We start from the raw sequence: 27,706 nt of genomic DNA on the forward strand, positions 1-27,706 counted from the left end.
CATCCCCATAGCGTCTTCCATCCCCATCGTGTCTTCCATCCCCATAGCGTCTTCCATCCCCATAGCGTCTTCGATCCCCATGGCATCTTCCATCCACGTAACGTCTTTCATCACAATAGCGTCTTCCATCCCCATAGCGTCTTCCATCCCCATAGCGTCTTCCATCCCCATAGCGTCTTCCATCTCAATAGCGTCTTCAATCCCCATAGCGCCTTCCATCACCGTAAATTCTTCGATCACAATAGTGTCTTCCATCACAATCGCGTCTTCCATCCCCGTAGCGTCTTCCATCCCCATAGCGTCTTCCATCCCCGTAGCGTCTTCCATCCCCATAGCGTCTTCCATCCCCATAGCGTCTTCCATCCCCATAGCGTCTTCCATCCCCATAGCATCTTCCATCCCCATAGCGTCTTCCATCTCCATAGCGCCTTCCATCCTCATAGCGTCTTCCATCCCCATAGCGTCTTCCATCCCCATAGCGTCTTCCATCTCCATAGCGTCTTCCATCCCCATAGCGTCTTCCATCCCCATAGCGTCTTCTATCACAATAGCGTCTTCCATCCCCATAGCATCTTCCATCCCCAACGTGTCTTCCATCCCCATAGCGTCTTCCATCTCCATAGCGCCTTCCATCCCCATAGCGTCTTCCATCACCATAGCGTCTTCCATCCTCATAGCGTCTTCCATCCCCATAGCGTCTTCCATCCCCATAGTGTCTTCCATCCCCATAGCGTCTTCCATCCCCATAGCGTCTTCCATCCCCATAGCATCTTCCATCCCCATAGCGTCTTCTATCACAATAGCGTCTTCCATCCCCATAGCATCTTCCATCCCCAACGTGTCTTCCATCCCCATAGCGTCTTCCATCTCCATAGCGCCTTCCATCCCCATAGCGTCTTCCATCACCATAGCGTCTTCCATCCTCATAGCGTCTTCCATCCCCATAGCGTCTTCCATCCCCATAGTGTCTTCCATCCCCATAGCGTCTTCCATCCCCATAGCGTCTTCCATCCCCATAGCATCTTCCATCCCCATAGCATCTTCCATCCCCAAAGTGTCTTCCATCCTCATAGCGTCTTCCATCTCCATAGCGCCTTCCATCCCCATAGCGTCTTCCATCTCCATAGCTTCTTCCATCCTCATAGCGTCTTCCATCCCCATAGCGTCTTCCATCCCCATAGTGTCTTCCATCCCCATAGCGTCTTCCATCACCATAGCGTCTTCCATCCCCATAGCGTCTTCCATCCCCATAGCGCCTTCCATCCCCATAGCGTCTTCCATCCTCATAGCGTCTTCCATCCCCATAGCGTCTTCCATCCCCATAGTGTCTTCCATCCCCATAGCGCCTTCCATCCCCATAGCGCCTTCCATCCCCATAGCGTCTTCCATCCCCACATCATCTTCCATCCCCATAGCGTCTTCCACCCCCATAACATCTTCCATCCCCATAGAGTCTTCCATCCCCATAGCGTCTTCCACCCCCATAACATCTTCCATCCCCATAGCGTCTTCCATCCCCATAGCGTCTTCCTTCCCCAAAGTGTCTTCCATTCCCATAGCATCTTCCATCCCGATAGCGTCTTCCTTCCCCTAGCGTCTTCCATCCCCATAGCGTCTTCCATCCCCATAGCGCCTTCCATCCCCACATCATCTTCCATCCCCATAGCGTCTTCCATCCCCATAGCGTCTTCCGTCTCCATAGCGCCTTCCATCCCCATAGCGCCTTCCATCCCCATGGCGTCTTCCATCCCCATTGCATCTTCCATCTCAAAAGCATCTTCCATTCTGCCTTTGCCACTCGCCTATATTTTTGCAATTTCCCAGAATTGACCAATCCAATCTTCTGACAGGTTTTTTCACTTTCCCTATCTTGAATTTATCCGAATCCCTGCATATATCCCGACTCGTGCCAAACCACATTCACCCTTCCTCCCTGTTCTCGTTGATGTACGTTGGTTTCGAGTCTGCCAATGCTTTGATTTTAAAATTCAGTTGTGTTCAATTCCCCCCATGGCTCTGTCCTTACCTCTGCAACATTGTACACCCTCCCAGATCTCTGTGCTCCTCCAATTCTCGCCTCTTGAGCATTCCCAATTTTCACTGCACTACCATCAGCAGTCATGCCTTCAGCAGCCAAGCTCTGGAAACTTCTTTGCCTCTCTATCTTCCCCTCTTTAAGATGCCTTGGCTACTGCTCATAATGGGTTGCATTCAGATGTTTATTAATATAAACAATAAATACTTGCATTTATATTGCACCTTTCACAATGATGTCCCAAAGTGCATAACAGCCATTGAAGGACTTTTGAAGTGTTGTCACTGTTATGGTGTAGGAAATGTGGCAGCTAATCTGCACAGAGCAAGATCCCAGAATTTTATGATAACCAGTTAATCTGATTTTTATTACCTTGTTCAAGGGATACACTTTAGGCCTGGACAGCAGGGAGAACGTCAAGATGTTGCCACAAGGGGGCAGACATCTCATCTGAAACAGGCACCTCCAACAGTATCACCCCCTCAGTATTCCACTGGACTGTGACTTGATGTTTCGTGCTCAGGTCTTGGAGTAGACTTTGTCATGTGAGAGTATCTGTAAGAAATGGGTGTTTATAAATGGGTGTGTATATAAGTATCTGTAGTGAGAGTACCTTTAAGAAATGGGTGTTTATTACTGCAGTGATGTCAGAGAGTGGGTGGAGCTGGGCTGCCTGTCAGCTTTTTACTTTCGTTTTAGGCTGTTTCCTGCAGGGTGTGTTTTAGTTTTGTTTTCAGAGCTGGATGGCTGCAGTCACAGCCAGAAGGTGTATTAGAGTCTCTCTCTGTAATCTAAAGACTGTAAATCGATCCTGGTGATTTAAAACTAATAACAGTAGTGACTTTAACCTGATGTGCTTCTGGTAAAAGGTGTTTTCAGTCTTATGGATGTTAAAAGAAAACTTAAAGGATTATTTAGTGTGTATTCTTCAGGGTTTGTATTTGAATTAATGGTTGCTAAGATGTTCACTGTATGTTTTAAAAAGGTTAACTTGAGTTCATAGAATAAACATTGTTTTGCTTTAAAAAATACTTTTCCATTTCTGCTGTACCGCACCTGTAGAGTGGGCCATGTGCTCCCCATACCACAATCTATTAAAAGTTGTGGGTCAGGTGAACTCCATGATACACTTTGGAGTTCTCTAAACCCTGGTCCATAACAAGTTAGGGGCTCGTCCGGGATAAAAGTCTATCTATTGGATTGGTTTAGTGAACTTAAAGACAGTGAGGGGTGAGCATTTTGTGGTTGCTTTTCAAGTGTGGTATTTCAGTTTAAGTGGGGAGTGTGTTGTGGACATTGGCTCTTTCAGAGGCTCTGAACTTTTTAAGGGTGGAGACGGTCACACGCAGTACCTTACGGACAGAGACTAAAAGCAGACTGTTAGATTTGGTAAAAACATTGCAGTTAACATTACCTGACAAAATGTGAAAAGATGAGGTCATTATGGTGGTGGCTATGCATTTAAAGTTGCCTGAGATACAGTTTGACTCATTGGAAATAGCAAAAATTCAGTTACAAATTAAACAAATGGAACATGAGAAAGAATTAAAGCAGCTTGAATACGAAAGAGAGTGAGCGGAAAAAGAAAGAGAAAGAGAGAGAGAGGAAAAAGAGAGAGAAGAAAGGAAAACAGAAATAATAGCCTGAGCAGAACAAAAAGAAAGAGAAATGGAGATACAGATCAGGGAAAAAGATAAAGAGAGAGAGTTTGAACTTCAGAAAATGGCCATGTAACATGACAGTCAGTTAAAATTGGCAGGCGTAAAGGGAAACGTACAGTTGGATGATAGTGATGAGGATAGTGAGAAAGAGCGTCAAAGTCGAAGGCTTGGTGGGGATCTATTTAAATATGTTCAAGCATTGCCAAGATTTGATGAAAAGGAGGTAGAAGCCTTTTTCATTTCATTTGAGAAGGTGGCTAAACAAATGAAATGGCCACAGGACATGTGGGTATTACTGATTCAAACAAAGCTGGTAGGTAGGGCTAGTGAAGTGTTTGCATCACTACCGGAGGAGGTATCTGGGACGTATGAGGAGGTGAAAAAATTCATCTTAGGTGCATATGAACTAGTGCCTGAAGCCTACAGCCAAAGGTTTAGAAATTTAAGGAAAGAATTTGGTCAAACATACATGGAGTTTGAAAAGATCAAACAGAGTAATTTTGATAGGTGGATAAGGGCTTTGAAAATAGACCAAACATATGATGCTCTCAGAAATTATACTTTTGGAGATTAAAAATTCAATTCCTGATGTAGTGAGAAATCATGTGGAAGAGCAGAGGGTTAAAACTGCGAGATTAGCAGCAGAAATGGCAGATGATTATGAATTAGTTCATAAATCAAAGCTTGGTTTCCGACATCAGTTTCAGCCTGTGAGGGATAGAAACTGGGGACATGAGAAATACTCAAGTGGAAAAGGTAAAGGTGATCTGATGGGAGATAATGATGGGAGATAATAAGGAGATAATAATAACCTCAGATTAAAAAAGAAATCCAGGAGGGTGGCAAAGAAATGAAAAGTTTCAAATGTTTTCACTGTAATAAACTAGGCCATGAAAAGTCACGGTGTTGGTGGTTGAAGAAAAGCACTGGGAAGGCTGATGTGGTAAAACAGGATAAGACAGTGGGGTTTGTTAAAGTGGTAAAGGAAAGCCCAAGTGAAGTGAAGGAGGTGCAAAAGATACACTCAGGTGTATCAGGAGGAGCAGGTAAAGAAGTCACAATTTTAAGAGATACGGGAGCTAGTCAATCTTTAATGGTAAGAGATGAGGAGTTATGTAGTTTGGGAAGAATGTTGCCAGAAAAGGTGGTAATATGTGGAATTCAGGGTGAGAGGAGTAGTGTTCCATTATATAAGGTAAGGTTGGAAAGTCCAGTGAAGAGTGGTGAAGTGGCAGTAGGAGTAATAGAGAATCTATCTGATCCAGGAATACAGTTTATCTTGGGTAATGATATAGCTGGATTGCAGGTGGGAGTGATGCCTACTGTGGTTGATAGGCCAGTGGAAAATCAGACAACTGAAGTGTTGAAGGACAAATATTCTGGGATTTTTTCAGGTTGTGTAGTGACAAGGTCGCAACGTCACAGGTTAAAACAAGAGGAGAAATCAAAGAGTGAAGATGAAGTTGAAGTGCAATTATCAGAAACGATTTTTGATCAGATGGTTGAAAAAGAACAAGAACAGGTGGAGGATGAGGCGGATATTTTTCGTTCAGGAAAATTGACGGAGTTACAACAAAAAGATATAGAAATAAAACGGATGTAACAGAAAGCATACACGGAAGAGGAATCTGAGTGTATACCAGAATGTTATTACCATAAAAATGATGTCTTGATGAGAAAATGGAGACCTTTACATATGCAGGCGGATGAAAAGTGGGCAGAAGTCCATCAAGTAGTATTGCCGGTAGGGTATAGAAAGGAGGTGTTGCGAGTTGCACATGAGGTACCAGTGGGAGGTCATTTGGGAATAAGGAAAACTCAAGCTAAAATCCAGAAACATTTTTATTGGCCTGGACTACATAAAGATGTAGTTAAATTTTGTCAATCATGTCACACATGTCAAGTGATAGGGAAACCTCAAGCAGTGATAAAACCAGTGCCCTTAATACCCATCCCAGCATTTGAGGAACCTTGTACAAGGGTCCTAATTGATTGCGTAGGACCGCTTCCTAAAACAAAAAGTGGGAATCAATATCTTTTTGAAGATAATGGATGTGTCTACTAGGTTTCCAGAGGCCATTCGTGTTTTTGGGATCCTTAAGGGGGAGGGGGAGCAGCCCCAAGTCGTGGTCCACATAGGTACCAACGACATAGGTAGGAAAAGGGATAGGGATGTAAGGCAGGAATTCAGGGAGCTAAGGTGGAAACTTAGATCTAGGACAAACAGAATTATTATCTCTGCATTGTGACCCGTGCCACGTGCTAGCGAGACGAGGAATTGGTAGAGAGAGGAGTTGAACAAGTGGCTACAGGGATGGGGCAGGAGGGAGGGTTTCAGATTTCTGGATAATTGGTGCTCATTCTGGGGTCGGTGGGACCTCTACAAACAGGATGGTCTACACCTGGACCAGAGGGGTACCAATGTCCTGGGGGGGGGAGGGGGGGAATTTGCTAATGCTCTTCGGGAGGGTTTAAACTAGTTCAGCAGGGGTTTGGGAACCTGACTTGTAGCTCCAGTATACAGAATGTTGAGAGTAGTGAGATCATGAGTAAGGTTTCAAAGTTGCAGGAGTGTACCGGCAGGCAGGAAGGTGGTTTAAAGTGTGTCTTCTTCAATGCCAGGAGCATCCGGAATAAGGTGGGTGATCTTGCGGCATGGGTTGGTACCTGGGACTTCGATGTTGTGGCCATTTCGGAGACATGGATAGAGTAGGGACAGGAATGGTTGTTGCAGGTGCCGGGGTTTAGATATTACAGTAAGCTCAGGGAAGGTGGTAAAAGAGGGGGAGGGGTGGCATTGTTAGTCAAGGACAGTATTACGGTGGCAGAAAGGACGTTTGATGAGGACTCGTCTACTGAGGTATTATGGGCTGAGGTTAGAAACAGGAAAGGAGAGGTCACCCTGTTAGGGGTTTTCTATAGGCCTCCGAAAAGTTCCAGAGATGTAGAGGAAAGGATTGCAAAGATGATTCTGGATAGAAGCGAAAGCACCAGGTAGTTGTTATGGGGGACTTTAATTTTCCAAATATTGACTGGAAACGCGATAGTTCGAGTACTTTAGATGGGTCTGTATTGTCCAATGTGTGCAGGAGGGTTTCCTGACACAGTTTGTAGATAGGCCAACGAGAGGCGAGGCCATGTTGGATTTGGTACTGGGTAATGAACCAGGACAGGTGTCAGATTTGGACGTAGGTGAGCACTTTGGTGATAGTGACCACAATTCGATCACGTTTACTTTAGTGATGGAAAGGGATAGGTATATACCGCAGGGCAAGAGTTATATCTGGGGGAAAGGCAATTATGATGCGATGAGGCAAGACTTAGGATGCATCGGATGGAGAGGAAAACTGCAGGGGATGGGCACAATGGAAATATGGAACTTGTTCAAGGAACAGCTACTGCGTGCCCTTGATAAGTATGTACCTATCAGGCAGGGAGGAAGTGGTCGAGCGAGGGAACCGTGGTTTACTAAAGCAGTCGAAACACTTGTCAAGAGGAAGAAGGAGGCTTATGTAAAGATGAGACATGAAGATTCAGTTAGGGTGCTCGAGAGTTACAAGTTAGCTAGGAAAGACCTAAAGAGAGAGCTAAGAAGAGCCAGGAGAGGACATGAGAAGTCTTTGGCAGGTAGGATCAAGGATAACCCTAAAGCTTTCTATAGATATGTCAGGAATAAATGAATGACTAGGGTGAGAGTAGGGCCAGTCAAGGACAGGAGTAGGAAGTTGTGCGTGGAGTCCGAGGAGATAGGAGAGGTGCTTAATGAATATTTTTCGTCAGTATTCACAAAGGAAAAAGACAATGTTGTCGAGGAGAATACTGAGATTCAGGCTACTAGACTAGAAGGGCTTGAGGTTCATAAGGAGGAGGTCTTAGCAATTCTGGAAAGTGTGAAAATAGATAAGTCCCCTGGGCCGGATGGGATTTATACCAGGATTCTCTGGGAAGCTAGGGAGGAGATTGCTGAGCCTTTGGCTTTGATCTTTAAGTCATCTTTGTCTACAGGAATAGTGCCAGAATACTGGAGGATAGCAAATGTTGATCCTTGTTCAAGAAGGGGAGTAGAGACAACCCCGGTAACTATAGACCAGTGAGCCTTACTTCTGTTGTGGGCAAAGTCTTGGAAAGGTTTATAAGAGATAGGATGTATAATCATCTGGAAAGGAATAATTTGATTAGAGATAGTCAACACGGTTTTGTGAAGGGTAGGTCGTGCCTCACTAGCCTTATTGAGTTCTTTGAGAAGGTGACCAAACAGATGGATGAGGGTAAAGCAGTTGATGTGGTGTATATGGATTTCAGTAAAGCGTCTGATAAGGTTCCCCATGGTAGGCTACTGCAGAAAATACGGAGGCATGGGATTCAGGGTGATTTAGCAGTTTGGATCAGAAATTGACTAGCTGGAAGAAGACAAAGGGTGGTGGTTGATGGGAAATGCTCAGACTGGAGTCCAGTTACTAGCGGTGTACCACAAGTATCTGTTTTGGGGCCACTGCTGTTTGTCATTTTTATAAATGACCTGGAGGAGGGCGTAGAAGGATGGGTGAGTAAATTTGCAGATGACACTAAAGTCGGTGGAGTTGTGGACAGTGTGGAAGGATGTTATAAGTTACAGAGGGACATAGATAAGCTGCAGCGCTGGGCTGAGAGGTGGCAAATGGAGTTTAATGCAGATAAGTGTGCGGTGATTCATTTTGGAAGGAATAACAGGAAGACAGAGTACTGGGCTAATGGTAAGATTCTTGGCAGTGTGGATGAGCAGAGAGATCTCGGTGTCCATGTACATAGATCCCTGAACGTTGCCACCCAGGTTGAGAGGGTTGTTAAGAAGGCGTACAGTGTGTTAGCTTTTATTGGTAGAGGGATTGAGTTTCGGAGCCATGAGGTCATGTTGCAGCTGTACAAAACTCTGGTGCGGCCGCATTTGGAGTATTGCGTGCAATTCTGGTCGCAGCATTATAGGAAGGATGTGGAAGCATTGGAAAGGGTGCAGAAGAGATTTACCAGAATGTTGCCTGGTGTGGAGGGCAGATCTTATGAGGGAAGGCTGAGGGACTTGAGGCTGTTTTCGTTAGAGAAAAGAAGGTTAAGGGGCGACTTAATTGAGGCATACAAGATGATCAGAGGATTAGATAGGGTGGACAGTGCCTGCAACAGTAGTGGACTCGCCAACACTAAGGGCATTCAAATAGTCATTAGATAGACATATGGACGATAAGGGAATAGTGTAGATGGGCTTTAGAGTGGTTTCACAGGTCGGCGCAACATCGAGGGCCGAAGGGCCTGTACTGCGCTGTAATGTTCTATGTTCTATGTTCTATGTTCTATGTTCTATTCCAGTACGTAATATTACAGCTAAAAAGATTGTGGAGGAGTTACTTAAATTCTTTACTAGATATGGACTACCCACAGAAATACAATTGGATCAAGGATCGAATTTTACCTCAAGGTTATTCAAAGAAGTAATGGTTAGCTGAGAAATAAAACAATTTAAATCAACTGCGTACCATCCAGAATCGCAGGGAGCGTTAGAAAGGTGGCATCAGACATGAAAGACAACGTTGAGGGCTTATTGTCATGATTATCCAGAGGATTGGGATAAAGGAATTCCATTTGTACTGTTTGCAATTAGAGATGCACCTAATGAATCAACCAAATTCAATCCTTTTGAACTAATGTTTGGTCATGAGGTAAAAGGACCACTTAAATTGATTAAGGAAAAATTGGTGAGTGAGAAATCAGAAATTACATTATTGGATTACGTGTCAAATTTCAGGGAACAATTAAATAGAGCAGGTAAATTGGGTAGACAACATTTTAAAATTGCACAAAATGTGATGAAACGGGTCGCGGACAAGAAATCCAAAGTTCGTAGTTTTGCCAATGGAAATAAAGTCTTAGTGTTGTTACCAGTGGTAGGTGACCTTCTAAACGCAAGGTTTTGTGGACCTTGTCAGATTGAAAGGAAATTAAGTGAGGTGAATTATGTGGTAAAAACACCAGATAGAAGGAAGACTCACCGAGTGTGTCATGTGAATATGCTTAAAAGGTACTTTGAAAGGGAAGGAGAGCAAAAGGAGGAGGTTTTAATGATTCTAACTCAAAGTGACGAACCAAATCCAGATGACTGTGAATTTGACATACCTCAAATTAAATTGGAAATCGAGGATGTTCTTAAAAATTGGGATAAATTGTTGAGTTACCTTCCAGAGGAAAAACGGACTGACCTGAAAGAGTTATTGATATCACGTGGGCAAGTTTGTAGAGATAAATTGGGAAGTACTAAAATGGCTATACATGATGTAGATGTGGGAAATGCTGTTCCAATCAAACAACATCCATATAGACTTAACCTTTTAAAATTGGCACAGGTTAACAAAGAGATTGAGAGTAAGCTTTAAAATGGCATAATTGAAGTGGGTTGCAGCCAATGGAGCTCACCCATAGTGATGGTACCAAAACTAGATGGTACCCAACGGTTGTGTGTGGACTATAGAAAGGTTAATGCAGTTACAAGAACGGAGTCTTATTCTATCCCACGTTTGGAGGATTGCATTGAGAAAGTGGGACATTCAGCTTTTATTTCCAAACTGGATTTACTTAAAGGTTACTGGCAGGTACCTTTATCCGAAAGGGCGAAGGAGATGTCAGCTTTTGTGACTCCAGATGGTATATACCAATTCAAAGTTATGCCATTTGGCATGAAAAACACCCCAGCCACATTTCAACAGTTAACTAACAAAGTTGTTTCAGGATTACCCAATTGTGCGGTATACATCGACGATCTGGTCATTTTCAGCCAGACATGGACAGAACATTTAAAACATCTGATGGAGTTATTCGATCGACTTCAGGAGGCAGGTTTGGTGGTAAACCTAGCCAAAAGTGAATTTGGAAAAGCCCAACTCACTTTCCTTGGCCATACAATCGGACAGGGTTGAATGGTCACACGGGATGTGAAACCAACAGTTATTGAGGAGTTTCCGATACCCTCAAGATGAAGGGAGATAATGTTAGTTCTTGGCATGAATGGATTTGATCGAACATTTGTGCAAAAGATTTGTAGCGTGATTGCTCCACTGATGGACGTGCTGAAGAAACGTCAAAAATTTCAGTGGACAGCGGAGTTTCAACATGTATTTGACTGCCTGAAAGCTGTGATAATCAATGCTCCTGTGTTGGAGAATTACAAGGGACTCTGTGATCAGATTGAACTAAAGTATCTGACTTCAAAGAGAAATGCCGAGGCGTAGAGAAATGGACGGATCGTGCAGAGACCTTCTTGTTCAAAGAAACTGTCAATCGAGAAGGATTTCAGTTGGAGGAAGAAAAACGGGAATAAAAAATGGACTATACTATTATACCTGTTTGAGTGTGCTGTCTTTTGAAACTAAAATGTATATTTACTGTCTGCATTTCTTAAAGGATAGTGAAAAGGTGAAAAATGAAACCATCTTGAAGTTGGATGGTTTATTTTTTTTTCTTGGGGGGAGGTGTCATGTGAGAGTACCTTTAAGAAATGGGTGTTTGAGGGATTTCCGGTTGCGGCTATGCGGAGCTAAGTCGCACGTTCGGCAGCTCCCGCTAAAAATTGACTTTTGGGCTCTTTTTAGGGCCTGTAACGGCGCTTGTTCGACGTTTCCCGGTGTGGGAGGGGGACAGAAACATTCCCCGGATAGTGTATGGATTGGACCAGGAGTGGGGCGATTAAAAAAGTGGCATTGAAGCAAAGAAAGGTGCGCGGGAGGAGGACCAAGATGGCAGCGGGCGGAGACCAGGCAGCGTGGAGGCAGTGGGCGCAAGAGCAGCAGGAGTTTCTCCAGTGCTGTTTTAAGGAACTGAAAGCAGAGCTGCTGGAGCCAATGAAGGCTTCAGTCGATAAGCTGCAGGAGACCCAGACGGCCCAAGGGGTGGCGATCCGGGAGGTCCGGCAGAAGGTCTCGGAGAACGAGGACGAGATCCTGGGCCTGGCGGTGAAGGTGAAGGCGCACGAGACACTCCACAAGAAATGGCAGGCGAGGTTCGAGGAGATGGAGAACCAGTCGAGGCGGAAAAACCTGCAGATCCTGGGTCTCCCGGAGGGGCTGGAGGGATCGGACGTGGGGGTCTACATGGTCACCATGCTGAATTCGCTGATGGGATCGGGGGCCTTTCAGGGGCCCTTGGAGCTGGAGGGGGCCCACCGTGTGCTGGCGAGGAGGTCCAAGCCTAGCGAGCCGCCGCGGGCGGTGCTGATGCGATTCCACCGGTTTGCTGATTGAGAGTGTGTGTTAAGGTGGGCCAAGAAGGAGCGGAGCAGCAGGTGGGAGAACGCGGAGGTCCGGATCTACCAGGATTGGAGCACGGAGGTGGCGAAGAAGAGGACTGGTTACAACCGGGCGAAGGCACCGGGCAAAGGCAGTGCTGCACAGGATGGGGGCGAAGTTCAGTATGCTGCAGCCGGCGCGTCTGTGGGTCACCTATAAGGATCGACATCATTATTTCAAGTCCCCGGAGGAGGCATGGGCCTTTGTTCAGGCCGAAAAACTGGACTCGGACTAAGGGTCGGGAACGAGGGGTCGCGGTGGAGGGTTGGTTGGGGATTGTTGGGTTGTGTTTCGATGGGGGGTTCTTTGTTTTTTGGGGGTTGATTGGGCATTGTTTTGATCAGGTCCGCCGGGTGGCCCCGTGGGGGGGGGGGCCCTGAGTTGGGGGTAGTGTGACCGGGCCTGGAAAGGGAGCTGCGCTGGGGAGGCGGGGCCGGGCGAGTGGAAAGCACGGGCTTTTTCCAGCTTTTAGGACAGAAGGGGCGGGGCCGGAGCTGGGAAGCGCGGGCTTTTTCTCCCGCGCTGGGAGTGGAATGGTTGAGATCCTGCTGGTGGACAAGGGGGGGCAGGGGAAGTTCCACACTGGGGGGCGGGGGGGGGGGTCGATGGAGAGCCGGGAGTGGCCGGGGTCAGCAGGAGTCAGCTGACTTACGGGAGTGCAATGGGGGGAGCAATGCAGATTGGGTGGGGGGGGGGGGGGACCGGGTTGCTGCTGGAATGGCCAAGGGGAAGCTGGAGTTGGTAGAGGAGGTCGGGGCGGGGGTCTGCCGCTGTGGGGAATGGGTCGTGCGGGGGGGTGCGGGCACGTGGCTGGCCTAGGAAGGGATATGGCTAGTCGGCGGGGGAGGGGGGTGAGTAGCCCCCTGTCCCGGCTGATAACCTGGAACGTAAGGGGACTGAATGGGCCGGTCAAGCGGACCCAGGTGTTCGCGCACCTGAAGGGGCTGAAGGCAGATGTGGCCATGCTTCAGGAGACGCACTTGAGGGTGGCGGATCAGGTAAGGTTGAGAAAGGGGTGGGTAGGGCTGGTGTTTCATTTGGGTTCGAATGCAAAAAATCGGGGAGGGGTGGCGATCTTGGTGGGGAAGAGAGTGTCTTTCGAGGCGTCAAGCATTGTGGCAGACAATGGCGGTAGGTAGGTGTTGGTAAGTGGCAAGCTGCAGGGGGAGCGGGTGGTGTTGGTCAATGTATACACCCCGAACTGGGACGATGCGGGGTTCATGTGGCGTATGCTGGGCCGGATTCCGGACCTGGAGACAGCGGGCCTGATAATGGGGGGGGATTTCAACACGGTGCTGGACCCCGCATTGGATCACTCTAGGTCTAGGACGGGCAGGAGGCCGGCGGTGGCCAAGGTGCTGAGGGGGTTCATGGACCAGATGGGAGGGGTGGATCCATGGAGGTTTGTGAGGCTGAGGGCCAGGGAATTTTCATTCTTCTCCCATGTCCACAAGGCCTACTCCCGGATTGACTTTTTTGTCATGAGCAGGGCGCTGATTCCGAGGGTGGAGGATACGGAGTACTCGGCGATAGCCACTTCTGATCATGCTCCGCACTGGGTGGACCTCGAGTTGGGGGAGGAGAGGGACCAGCGCCTGCTGTGGCGCCTAGAGGTGGGGTTGCTGGTGGATGAGGAGGTGAGCGGGCGGGTCCAGGGGTGTATAGAGAGGTGCAAGTAGGGGTAGTCTGGGAAGCGCTGAAGGCGGTGGTCAGGGGAGAGCTGATCTCCATTAGGGCACACAAGGAGAGGGGGAGAGGAGAGAGAGGGAGAGGTTGGTGGGGGAAATGGTGAGGGTGGATAGGAGGTACGCGGAGGCTCCGGAGGAGGGATGGTTTAGGGAGCGGCGTAGCCTCCAGGCTGAGTTCGATTTGTTGACCACCAGGAAGGCGGAGGCGCAGTGGAGGAAGGCGCAGCTTCGGAAGCGAGAGGCTGCGAGGGAGATCCGGGGGCTTAGGGATGGAGGAGGGAGCACAGTGCGTAGGGCGGTGGGTATCAATGGGGTCTTCAGGGGCTTCTACAAAGAACTGTACTGGTCTGAGCCCCCACTGGAAGAGGGAGGGATTGGTCATTTCCTGGACCGGCTGAGGTTTCTGAGGGTGGAGGAGGGGCAGGTGGCGGGGTTGGGGGCGGCGGTTGGGTTGGAGGAGTTGGTCAAAGGGATAGGGAACATGCAGGCGGGGAAGGCACCGGGGCCGGATGGGATCCCGGTTGAATTTTACAAGAAGTATGCGGACCTGCTGGGCCCTCTGTTGGTAAGGACCTTCAACGAGGCAAGGGAAGGGGGGGCTCTGCCCCCGACGATGTCTAGAGCGCTGATTTCCCTGATCCTGAAGCGGGACAAGGATCCCCTACAGTGTGGGTCATATAGGCCGATCTCACTCTTAAATGTAGATGCAAAGTTGCTGGCAAAGATTTTGGCCATGAGGATAGAGGACTGTGTGCCGCAGGTCATACACGAGGATCAGACAGGGTTCGTGAAAGGGAGGCAGTTGAATACTAATGTACGGAGGCTCTTGAATGTTATAATGATGCCGGCGATGGAAGGGGAGGTGGAGATAGTGGCGGCGATGGATGCGGAGAAGGCCTTTGATAGGGTGGAGTGGGGGTACCTGTGGGAGGTGTTGAAAAGGTACGGGTTCGGGGAGGGGTTCGTCAGGTGGGTGAAGCTGCTATATGAGGTCCCGGTGGCGAGTGTGGTCACGAACAGAAGGAGGTCAGAGTATTTCCGGCTACACCGGGGGATGAGGCAGAGGTGTCCCCTGTCCCCCCTGCTCTTTGCACTGACGATTGAACCCCTGGCCATGGCGTTGAGGGAGTCGAGGAACTGGAGGGGGCTGGTGCGGGGTGGGGAGGAGCATCGGGTGTCGCTCTATGCGGATGATTTGCTGCTATATGTGGCGGACCCGGTGGGGGGAATGCCGGAGGTGATGAGGATCCTTAGGGAGTTTGGAGATTTCTCCGGGTACAAGCTTAATATGGGGAAGAGCAAGTTGTTTGTAGTGCACCCAGGGGACCAGGAGAGGGGGATTGGTGAGCTCCCGCTAAAAAGGGCAGAGAGGAGTTTCAGGTACTTGGGGGTGCAGGTGGCTAGGAGCTGCGGGGCCCTACATAAGCTTAACTTCACGAGGCTGGTGGAGCAGATGGAGGAGGAGTTTAAGAGGTGGGACGTGCTGCCACTCTCCCTGGCGGGTAGGGTGCAGTCAGTTAAAATGTCGGTGCTCCCAAGGTTTTTGTTCCTGTTCTAATGCCTCCCCATCCTGATCCCTAGGGCCTTCTTCAGGCGGGTTAATAGGAGCGTTATGGGGTTTGTGTGGGCGCAGAAGACCCCGAGGGTGAGAACGGTGTTCCTGGAGCGGTGCAGGGATGGGAGGGGGTTGGCGCTGCCTAACCTCTGTGGGTATTATTGGGCCGCCAACGTGGCGATGGTGCATAAGTGGGTGATGGAGGGGGATGAGGCGGCATGGAAGAGGCTGGAGATGGCGTCCTGTGTGGGCACGAGCCTGGAGTCGCTGGTGACGGCGCATCTGCCGCTTCCTCCAGCGAGGTATACCACGAGCCCGGTGGTGGTGGCTACCCTCAAACTTTGGGGGCAATGGAGACGTCACAGGGGGGAGGTGGGCGCCTCGGTGTGGTCCCCGATTCGGGGGAACCACCGGTTTCTCCCGGGGAGGATGGACGGAGGGTTTCTGAGCTGGCACAGGGTAGGTATTAGAAGGATGGGGGACCGGTTTGTGGACGGGAAGCTCGCGAGCCTGGGTGAGCTGCAGGAGAGGTTTGGGCTCCCCCCGGGAACACCTTCAGATATATGCAGGTTAGGGCGTTTGTTCGGCGGCAGGTGGTGGAGTTCCCACTGTTGCCGCCACGCAGGGTCCAGGACAGGGTGCTGTAGGAGGTGTGGGTTGGAGAGGGGAGGATCTCTGCAACGTATCAGGTGATGCAGGAGGAGGAGGTGGCCTCGGTGGAGGAGCTAAAGAGTAAGTGGGAGGAGGAGCTGGGTGAGGAGATTGATGAGGGGATGTGGGCGGATGCCTTGGGGAGGGTGAACTCTTCCTCCTCTTGCGCGAGGCTCAGCCTCATACAGTTTAAGGTGCTGCATAAGGCTCACATGACCGGGGTAGGGATAAGCCGGTTCTTTGGGGGCAAGGACAGGTGTGTTAGGTGCTCAGGGAGCCCAGCAAATCACACCCACATGTTCTGGGCTTGTCCAGCGCTGGAGGACTTTTGGAAGGGTGTAGCGAGGACGGTGTCGAGGGTGGTAGGTTCGAGGGTCAAGCCAGGCTGGAGGCTCGCAATATTTGGGGTGGCAGAGGAGCCGGGAGTGCAGGAGGTGAAAGGCCGGTATTCTGGCCTTTGCGTCCCTGGTAACCCGGCGAAGGATTCTTCTTCGGTGGAAGGATGCGAGGCCCCCAAGCGTGGAATCCTGGATCAGCGATATGACGGGGTTTATTAAATTGGAGAGGGTGAAATTTGCCTTAAGGGGATCGGTGCAAGGGTTCTTCAGGCGGTGGCAACCGTTCCTAGACTTCCTGGCAGAGCGTTAGAAGATGGTCAGCAGCAGCAACCGGGGGGGGGGGGGGGGGGTTGGTTGTTTTGTTTTTCTTGAGTGGGTGTGTATATTTGCCTTTGTGTTGATGAAGGCTGTTAATTTATTATTTATGTATATAGCGGGGAGGGGGGGGGGGCGTTGTTCTTTTCTTTCTGTATTTTGTTGTTGATATTTTGTGAAAATTTGAATAAATTTAAAAAAAAAGAAATGGGTGTTTATAAATGGGTGTGTATATAAGTATCTGTAGTGAAAGTACCTTTAAGAAATGGGTGTTTATTACTGCAGTGATGTCAGAGAGTGGGTGGAGCTGGGCTGTCTGTCAGCTTTTTACTTTCGTTTTAGGCTGTTTGCTGCAGGGTGTGTTTTAGTTTCGTTTTCAGAGCTGGATAGCTGCAGTCGCAGCCAGCAGGTGTATTAGAGTCTCTCTCTGTAATCTAAAGACTGTAAATCGATCCTGGTGATTTAAAACTAATAACAGTAGTGACTTTAACCAGAAGTGCTTCTGGTAAAAGGTGTTTTAAGTCTTATGGATGTTAAAAGGAAAGCTTAAAGGATTACTTAGTGTTGTATTCTTCGGGGGTTGTATTTGAATTAATGGTTGCTAAGATGTTCACTGTATGTTTTAAAAAGGTTAACTTGAGTTCATAGAATAAACATTGTTTTGTTTTTAAAAATATTTTTCAGTTTCTGCTCTACCGCACCTGCAGAGTGGGCCGTGTGCTCCCCATATCGCAATCTAGTAAAAGTTGTGGGTCAAGTGATACACTTTGGGGTTCTCTAAACCCTGGCCCATAACAACTTGAATGACCAGAGTGCTACCAACTGGCTGCCATTTGGGTTGTGAATTGGTTGTATTGAGTTGACACGCCTACACTGAAGCGAAGGATCAAGATTATCCTCAACCTAACACAGACTAATGCTGGAAACAGGTCCAACGATGCAGGCTCAAGTGGGTTGTTCCTCGTGGATGGCCCAGTCAGTGAGGATCAGCTGACTATTTTCCTATGCCGTCCCCATAGCTCCACAAGTTGTATGTTCTAGCACAGAACGTTGGACAATGAACAAGGGTAGGGAAACCCGGACTGATCAAGCCCACTTGCTAAAGCTTGGAGGATGCAGATCATTTATCATGTTACCTGAAGTCTGTAGCATTGAATAACTAAAAAGAAATAGGTTTCGGGAATAAATAAAATCAACAACTGTTTAGTCCCCATACTTTATATTTTTACATTAAGATTATGGGACAGAAACAGGCCACTCGGCCCAGCTGGTCTATGTTAGTGTTTATTCTTCTTGCATGCCTCTTCGAACTCTACCTTGACCTATCAAAATATCCCTCTATTCCTTTCCCCCATGTGTTCATCTCGCTTCCCCTTCAATTTATCTTTTGGCGCCTTTCTGACTTCAGGCTGTCATTGCGCAATGCCCGATATTTCTGTTATCTGAAGGGCAGCGTGATGGCAACGTGGTTAGCACTGCTGCCTCACAGCATCAGGGACCCGGGTTCAATTCCCATCTCGGGTGACTCTCTGTGCGGAGTTTGCACGTTTTCTCCCTGTCTGCGTGGGTTCCCTCCGGGTGCTCCAGTTTCCTCCCGCAGTCCCAAAGATGTGCGGGTTAGGTGGATTGGGCATGCTAAATTTCACCTTCGTGTCCAAAGGTTAGGCTGGGTTACGGGGCTAGGGCGGGGGAGTGGGCCCAGGAAGGGTGCTCCTTCCAAAGGTCGGTGCAGACTCAAATGGCCCCTCTCTGCTCTGTCGGGATTCTCTGAGGAAGGGATTCTCTCCCTTTAAATGCCTTTGCAGGAGACGGTTAAATCCTGTGAGCAAGTGCAGCAGCCACTCCTCCCGAGGCTGCGATGACTGACAGTCAAAGCGGAGCGTTGGCCATCCAGAGCTGGATCGAGAGCACAGAGTGAGAGACAGTCAGCGTGGGCATTGAGACTGAAAGTTCGACCGCTGCTATAATGCTGAGTTTGTTTTGAAGGTGGGTGGTGAGGAAGAGAGAGAGAGAGAGTGTGCGTCTGTGCAGCTCAAGCAATGATCAGCTCACACTTCATTTTCTACAATTGCATGCACGCAAAATAACAAGGCAAGGTTTCTGGAACTGAAGAGCTCCTGAAAATAGAAAAGGGGAAAATATAATTGCGGGGAGGGGGGAGGGGGGGTGGGGGGGGGGGGGGGTGGTGGTATCAATGTGCTTTGTTGGTTTTTTTTGAATTACAGTTTTCTTGTGTGGGATTTTGTTTTGAAGGCTCCTCTACCTTCTGCTCTCCTTCGATTCGGTCCAGAGATGATGGCTTGCACTGAAATAATCACGCTGTGTCTCCAGGCAGGGAAACACACAGAAAATAACTCTGCCCGCAGCCATGCCAGCACGGGCGTGCCGGTATTCATCGACGTGAGTATCACTGCAGGAGGCAGCGAGTCTCTTAGATCCAGTCGGAATTCTTGCTTCTGCGAAACCTTTCGGTATTTGATGTTTGAGCAGAGCAAAGAGAGAGGGGGGGAAAAAAACGCGGCATGTGGGAACCTCATTGATATTCTCAAAGCCTCTGAGCAGTTTTTTTTCGTTTCCTTGCCTGGCTGTAACTAAACGTGTCTGGCTCAGTCGGGAAAATGTGGGCTCGTCCAGATTTCTTCGGGGCGCACCGGTGCTTGGCGTCTCGCTCAACTCTTGTGAGCTGCCATCAGCTGGCGCTGGAAGTTACGTCCACAAGGGATGGACCGCAGTTCCCCAAATTTAGGAATTAATTCTCTTCAGGTGCAGCATTAGCTCAGCTGATTGAATGGCGGCGCGGACTCGATGGGCCGAATGGCCTAATTCTGCTCCTAGGTCTTATGGGCTTAACATCAATTTTTACGTTTCAGTGGCGCAGTGGTATTGTGGCTGGACTAGTAATCCAGAGACCCAGGGTAACGATGTGGGAACGCAAGTTCGAATCCCACCAGGGCAGGTGGTGGAATATGAAGTCAATGCAAAAATCTGGTATTAATAGTATAATGATGACCATGAAACCATTGTCGTAAAAACCCATCTGGTTCACTAATGTCATTGAGGGAAGGAAACATGTCATCCTTACCTGGTCTGGCCCACCTGTGACTCCAGACCCACAGCAATGTGGGGGTTGACTCTTAAATGCCCTCATGTTGAGCAATAAATGCAAATTAAAAATGGATCTGGATCTGTTCTTTTGGTTGAAGGGAGTAGGGGGTGAGGGATGTTGTTTTCACTTCCTGCTCCTCAATCCAAGGTTAGGTGTTGTAAAAAGTGACAAGTCTAACAATATGGTGTTCATCTGACCTCCCCCCCACCCCCACCCCCACCCTCTCCCTCAGGTGAAGCAATTGTATTTATGTTTATCTTCCACTGCAGGACTTTGAGTGTTCCTGGATGATGCTGTGACTATTTGTCTTCTGCAGCCTTTACTGTGAATATGTCTCGAGGCAGTCAGTAAGGATTGGGGATTTTCACAGTTACATTTAACTGCGCTCTGTTAATGGATGGAGGAAAGTTGCCCGGGAACTTTTTTTTGCTCTCCATCTGAGTCAGCACTCCCATCTCTTGGCTCAGTGGTGGTAACTCTCTCGTCTCAGAAGGAGGCCATTCGGCCCATCGAGTCTGCACGCACCCTCTGAAAGGGCATCCTACCCAGGCCCACTCCCCCCGCCCTGTCCCCATAACCCCACTCAACCTGCACATCTTCGGACACTAAGGGGCAATTTAGCACGGATAATCCACCTAACCTGCACGTCTTTAGACTGTGGGAGGAAACCGGAGCGCCCGGAGGAAACCGGCGCAGACACGGGGAGAACGTGCAGACTCCGCACAGACAGTGACCCCAAGCCGGGAATCGAACCCTGGTGCTGTGAAGCAACAGTGCTAACCACTGTGCCACTGTGCCGCCCCTGAGCGCAAGATGAGCTACCTGAGCACTACATCTATGAATGAAAAATGAAAATGAAATGAATAGGCTGACATTCGAGTGCAGTGGAGAGGGAGTGTTGCATTGTCAGAGGTGTCGCCTTTTCAGATCGGACGTAAAGATACTGAGTCTTTGTCAGCCCGTGGTGCGTATGCAATCTCACAGCATTGTTTCGAAGAAGGACAGGGAGGTTCTCTCCAGCCAGCATTTACCCTACAACCAATATCATTATAACAAGCAATGTGATAGCAAAATAGTACGGATACTGGAAATCTGAATCAAGAACAGAAAATTCTGGGGAAGCTCAGCAGGTCAGGCAGTGTGTGTGGGGAGAGAAACGGTTAACATAGAACATAGAACATTACAGCGCAGTACAGGCCCTTCGGCCCTCGATGTTGCGCCGACCTGTGAAACCACTCTAAAGCCCATTTACACTATTCCCTTATCATCCATATGTCTATCCAATGACCATTTAAATGCCCTTAATGTTGGCAAGTCCACTACTGTTGCAGGCAGGGCATTCCACGCCCTTACTACTCTCTGAGTAAAGAACCTACCTCTGACATCTGTCCTATATCTATCTCCCCTCAATTTAAAGCTATGTCCCCTCGTGCTAGCCATCACCATCCGAGGAAAAAGGCTCTCACTGTCCACCCTATCCAATCCTCTGATCATCTTGTATGCCTCAATTAAGTCACCTCTTAACCTTCTTCTCTCTAACGAAAACAGCCTCAAGTCCCTCAGCCTTCCCTCATAAGATATTCCCTCCATCAGTCGAAGCTCAGTGACCGTACATCAATAATTTTGCGGCTGTTATCTCATTGTTGTTGTGGGATCTTGCTGTGCGTCGATTGGCTGCTGCAGTGACCGCATTTCAAAACAATTACTTTCCTTGGCTGGGAAAGATTTTGGAATGGCCTGAGCTTGTGACGGCACAATGTAAATGCGGGGCCCCACTTCTCCCTGGTTTGCACTGATCTGAATTTAATTTGGCTGCGATGCCTCAAGAATTGGGAAGGAATATTGAACGAGGTTTCTCCTCCCGATTGCTATCCAGGACCCCGTGCTGGAAATGTGCACACTTGGGGCACCAAATAAAGGCTTGGCCCAGCTGTTCACTGCGATCGAATTGGCCAAATGAATTCTCACACAGGCAGAGTTTGAGGGATGGAAGTGTACCCTGCTCCTTAGAATTCTCTTCCGCGGAAAGTAGTAGAAGCTGGGTCATTGGATTTATTCGTGGCTGAGTTAAATAGACTTTTGATTGACAAGGGAGGCAAGGGTTATGGGGGATACGCAGGAGGGTGGAGTTGAGGCCACAGGTAGATCAGCCACGATCTGATCAAATGGCAGAGCAGGGCCCTAAGGGCCGAATGGCCAACTCCTAAGTCCTACGTTGCTCCCAAGTGCCCGAGGAGGAGTTGGGCGAATGGTGGATTAGAGGGATGAATCTTACTGGGTACTTGGAGAAATAGGGAGTGTCATAATATGCACCCATGCACATCATGAGGTAAAAACAGGCAGTGATAGACACCCAGGCTAGCCAATCAACACAGGACAGAACACAACCAATCACCAGACAGAATACCTCCGAGTGCTCCGGTTTCCTCCCACAGTGAAAGATGTGCTGGTTAGGTGCATGGGACAGGGATGTACAGGTTAGGGCGGGGGTGTGGGCCTAGGAAGGGTGCTCTTTCAGAGGGTCAGTGCAGACTCAACGGGCCGAATGGCCTCCTCTACTGTAGGAATTCTATGCAATTCTGTGGTTCTAAGTACTCTTGAATTGTGTCTTGGTCAGGCTTTGGGGAGTCAGGAGACAGGAATCCCAGCCTCTTACCTGCTCTTGTAGCCACAGTATTTAGATGGCTACTCCAGTTCAGTTTCTGGTCAATGGCAATCTCCTCAGGATGTTGATCGTGGTAATGCCATTGAATGTCAAGGGGAATGAGGGCAACCTGGTGGCACAGTGGTTAGCACTGTTGCATCACGGCGCTGAGGACCCTAGATTGATCCCGGCCCCCGGTCACTTGTGTGGAGTTTTCACATTCTCCCCGTGACTGCGTGGGTCTTACCCCCACAACCTAAAGGTGTGCAGGGTTGGTGGATTGGCCACGCTAAATTGCCCCTTAATTGGAAAGAAAGAATTGGGTACACTAAAATTTTAAAATTAAATAAAAAATAAATCTGAACAAAGAATGTCAAGGGGAAATAATTGGATTCTCTCTCGTTGGATAGGGACATTGCCTGGCACAGAAATACATCTATCAAATACACAGCGTTACAGACTGTCAATGATGTAGCATCACGTCTTGAAATAGATGAAACCTCACACACAGCAATACTTGATGTCTCAAAAGCCTTTGCCAAAATTCATCATGAAAAGTTCTTGTCCGATCTTCAATAAAATAGAATCGGGGGGGGGGGGGGGGGTGTGGGGCACATTATTAAATTGAATCTGGCATTTCCTTATCAACAAGACAAAAGGAGGTGTGTGATGGGAATCATCCCCTCAGAGATGTCCTCTCCAGAGTGTCTCAGGGAACTATGTTAGGACTTCTACTCTTTTAAAAAACATATCCAATTAAGGGGCAATTTAGCGTGGCCAATCCACCTACCCTGCACATATTTGGGTTGTGGGGGTGAGACTCATGCAGACACGGGGAGAATGTGCAAACTCCACACGGACAGTGACCCAGGGCTGGGATCGAGCCCGGGTCTTTGGCGCTGTGAGGCAGCAGTGCTAGCCACTGCGCCACCGTGCCACCCAGGACCTTTACTGAGGAGGTACATAAACAATCTCCTGACAGATTGACAAACAGGGTGTGAATATTTGCAGATGTCCGTGTGATTTACACATCAGGGAAAACTCCTATCAATTCACTGCAAGATGACTTCCTAGAATCGCAAAAATGGCAACACCTTATAGCTGCCCAAACATTGTTACAATTTATAAAAAATAAATAAAAAATTGAATATAAAAGCCAGCTGCTGCGGCTGAAGACCGCGAATCTGCGCAATCAGAGACGCAGAAGATTTTTTAAAAAATTCTATGTAATCGTCTTGCCTGAGGGAGGCAGAGAGCAGGTCACGCTCCCCGAACGTCACCATCACGTGTTTTTTGCGTGATTGGGATTCCTCCATTTGTCAGCAGCAAACAAGGTAAGGGAAAATGGTGCGTCGCGAAGGTCGGCCGGCGTGGGTCCCGAAGGTTGGCCAGTTGGTAAAAATGGGTCTCCGGAAAATAAGTTTGCAGTGTGTACCATCTGTAGCAATTCACCAAGGCTCCTCCGACAGCACCATCCAACCCACAACCCTTACCACCCAGCAGAACAAAGGCAGCAGGCGCATGGGACTTCATCCTAAAGTAGTTTGTGCCCTAATAATTCGAGCTGCTACTTGAGGGCCATCTTATCTTACTGTTCTCACTCCTATTCATAGGTTCAGTGAATCTCCAAATACAGATCCTCTCTATAGTTTACCCTCTGAGCCCTACAAAGTATCAACCTCTGAGCTGGTGTCTTCAAGTGTAAGGTTGAGTGACACTTACTATTCGGTTATGCACCCTCTTTATCCTGGGGGAGGTGTCGCATTTTTTGGTATTGAAATGTAAGAAGTGCAGAGTTGGTTATCCAATATTGGTTATCCAATGTAGGCTTCTGAAAACAGAAGCAATTTGCCCAAGGGTGACATTTAAACGATTCGGAAATGTAGGGAAGTGGTTAAAAACGCTTCACGTTCACCTTGCTGTGTCCTTGTGGACGTAAAGAGTTCTGAGTATTTTTAGAGCTGCTCTCATCCAGCTAAGTGGGAGTATTTCATTATACTCCTAACTTGTGCCTTGCAGATGCTGACATGGCTTTGGGGAGATGGGAGATGAAATAGTCTCCACAAGACTCCGGTTTTCTGACGTGCCTCCTGCCAGAATTTTCAGGACCACCTCTTCAAGTGGGGGAGAGTAGATGGATAAAGTGTGGCTGCAGCTTCTTGCTCCCTGTTATTGTGAGCAACCTTGCCTTGCAAGAAAGGAGGAAGCACATCAGCCGTTAGATAGAGTCATAGAGATTTACAGCATGAAAACTGGCCGTTCGGCCCAATTTGTCCATGCCACCCAGTTTGTATGACTAACCCTCTATACCCATCTTACCCATATAACTGTCTAAATGCGATTTAAAAGACAAAATTGTACCCGCCTCTACTACTGCCTCTGGCAGCTCGTTCCAGATACTCACCACCCTGGGTGACAAATTGCCCATCTGGACCCTTTTGTATCTCTCCCCTCTCACCTTAAATCTATGCCCTCTAGTCTTAGACTCCCCTACCTTTGGGCAAATATGTTGCCTCTCTACCATATCTATGCCCCTCATTATTTCATAGACCTCTGTAAGATCATCCCTAAGCCTCCTACGCTCCAGAGAAAAAAGTCCCAGTCTATCCAGCTTCTCCTTATACCTCAAACCATCAAGTCCCGGTCGCATCCTAGTAAATCGTTTCTGCACTCTTTCTAGTTTAATACGCGTTGTAAGTTCTGGGGTGATGCGCGATCAATTTCACTCAAGACGAAGTGAATCTCCTGCCGGCCATGTAATGCCTCCAGAGTCGCACAGCTTCTACTATGGCTTGAGCCTCCTTTTCGACCGAGGAATGGCAAATTTCTGAAGCATGGAGGGTTCGGGAGAAGAAGGCCACGGGTCTGCCTGCTTGGTTGAGGGTGGTGGCCAGAGCTACGTCGGACACATCGCTCTCGACCTGGAAGGGGAGGGACTCGTCGATGGCGCGCATCGTGGCCTTTGAAATGTCTGCTTTGATACGGCAGAAGGCCTGGCGGGCCTCCATCGACAGGGGGAAGGTTGTGGACTGGATTAGGGGTCGGGCTTTGTCTGCGTAGCTGGGGACCCACTGTGCGTAATAGCTGAAAAACCCAAGGCAGCGCTTCAGGGCCTTGGGGCTGTGAGGGAGGGGGAACTCCATAAGGGGGTGCATGCGTTCAGGGATGGGGCCTATAACTCCATTTCGCACTACGTAGCCGAGAATGGCTAGGCGGTCAGTGCTAAAGACGCATTTATCCTTATCGTACGTTAAGTTAAGGACTTTCGCGGTCTGGAGAAATTTTCGGAGGTTGGTGTCGTGGTCCTGCTGGTCATGGCCGCAGATGGTGACGTTATCAAGATACGGGAACGTTGCGCATAAGCCGTACCGGTCAACCATTCGGTCAATCTCGCGTTGGAAGACCGAGACCCCATTAGTGACACCAAAGGGAACCCTTAAAAATTGGTAGAGCCGCCCATCTGCTTCGAAGGAGGGGTAGCTGATGGTAGGCGGACTTGAGATCCACCGTGGGGAAGACCTTGTATTGCGCAATCCGGTTCACCAGGTCGGATATGCGGGGGAGAGGGTTCGCACCCAGTTGCATAAACCTGTTGATGGTCAGACTATAGTCAATGACCATCCTATGTTTCTCCCCGGTCTTTACCACCACTACTTGAGCTCTCCAGGGACTGTTGCTCGCTTTAATGACCCCTTCTCTCAGTAGCCTTTGGACCTCTGACCTGATGAAGGTCCGGTCCTGGGCACTGTACCGTCTGCTCCTGGTGGCGACGGGTTTGCAATCCGGGGTGAGGTTCGTAAACAGGGAAGGCGGGTCGACCTTAAGGGTCGCGAGGCAGCAGGCAGTAAGGGGGGCTATAGGGCCTCCGAATTTAAAAGTGAGGCTTTGCAAGTTACATTGGAAATCCAACCCCAGGAGTGTAGCCGCGCAGAGGTGCGGCAGGACATAAAGGCGGAAATTGTTGAATTTCCTGCCTTGGACAGTGAGGTTTGCTAAACAGAACCCCTTTATCGCCACTGAGTGTGACCCGGAGGCCAGGAAGATTCTTTGGTTTACAGGGTGGGTAACAAGTGAACAGTGCCTTACCGTGTAGGGGTGTATAAAGCTCTCCGTGCTCCCAGAGTCGACCAGGCAAGACATCTCGTGGCCGTTGATGAAGATCGTTGTCGTTGCTGTTGCGAGTGTCCAAGATCGATTTTGGCCCAGCTTCACCGAGGCCAGCTGGAGCAGTTGTGGACTGTGATCGGGCAGCATGTAGTCGGCTGTGCTGGGGGCCTGGGGTCCCATCCAAGATGGCGTCTCCCATGGATCGCACATGGTGGTCGGGGATGTACAAAATGGCGGCGGGGATGGACAAAATGGCGGCGCCCATCCGTCCAGCGTGGCGTCCGAGGGGCAAGATGGCCACGGCCGTGGGTCGGGCGTGGTCCTCGGATAGGGGGGGTGGCGGTGAGTGCTGGCCGCCTGGGGCCCGAAGGGTAAGTTGCCGCGGCGGTCCGGAGTCGTTGGAGACCGCGGCCACGGCTCGTGCTTGGCAGACCCCCACAAAATGGCCCTTCTTGCCGCACGCTTTGCAGGTGGAGGTGCGGGCTGGGCAGTGCTGGCGGGGGTGTTTCCCCTGCCCGCAGAAGAAGCAACGGGGCCCAACGGAGCTAGTGGGCCGTCTTACAGCGCAGGCCTGCGGGGACACGAGGAAGGTCAGTGGGGCTGCCGCTGCGGGATGCCACGCAGCCCAGGGGGCCGCCGCGCAGTCGGGCACATAGGACTGCGCGTTTCTGGAGGCAACATCCATGGACCCTGCCAGGGCCCGTGCTTCTGTCCCTTTAACAGTTCGATCGCATCATCATAGTCCTCCGCCTCCTCGATGAGGGAGAAGATTCCAGGACTTACCCTTGAGTGCAGGAGATGCAGTTTCTGTTCTCCTGAGGTTGTGCCACCGGCCGCTCGAGGTAGCCTTTAAAGCACGCCAGCCAGTGCTTAAAAATCGCAGCCGAGTTCTCCGCGTGGGGGCTGAGTTGTAGGCTCTCCGGCTTGATTCGGAGATCCATTCTTTCAGCTCAAGAGTAGTCTATTAAATTGATGCACGATCAATTAGACTCGAAGACGAGGTTGTATCATAACTGAAGGCTTTAATAGACTAGATCTGTTCCCCAGCAGCTTCGGTGCAGAATGAGGGCTGCTGGGACGGCACCTGTTCTTATACCCCGCCTGTCAGGGCGGAGCCACATACCAAACAGCCAATGGTAAGCTGCTAGGCTTACCCAATGGTCTACAGCCTCTCAATACCTGATACTACCACAGTGATGTTGATTATCGGGATAAATATTGGACAGGACAGCTGGGAGGTCTTTCCTGCTCTTCTTTGCTCTGTGATCTAATGCTCTGTGATCTAATGCTCTGTGATCTA

At 49.2% G+C, this 27,706-nt stretch overlaps 1 protein-coding gene across 2 annotated transcripts in view; it reads left to right on the forward strand.

Moving 5' to 3' along the window:
* Window positions 1–18,385: 18,385 nt before the first annotated feature.
* LOC140428576 (N-terminal EF-hand calcium-binding protein 1-like) overlaps window positions 18,386–27,706 on the forward strand; it is a 219,793-nt gene continuing 210,472 nt past the window's right edge. The window contains exons 1-2 of one of the 2 annotated variants that reach the window (XM_072515207.1): window positions 18,386–18,535; window positions 18,803–18,949. In XM_072515207.1, coding sequence (XP_072371308.1) covers window positions 18,842–18,949 — 108 coding nt within the window. In that variant the 5' untranslated portion in view covers window positions 18,386–18,535; window positions 18,803–18,841. The other variant, XM_072515208.1, reaches the window with a different exon arrangement.

This window comes from Scyliorhinus torazame, chromosome 8 (genome assembly GCF_047496885.1).
Source record: "Scyliorhinus torazame isolate Kashiwa2021f chromosome 8, sScyTor2.1, whole genome shotgun sequence".
In the NCBI taxonomy this organism is placed as follows: Eukaryota; Metazoa; Chordata; class Chondrichthyes; order Carcharhiniformes; family Scyliorhinidae; genus Scyliorhinus; species Scyliorhinus torazame.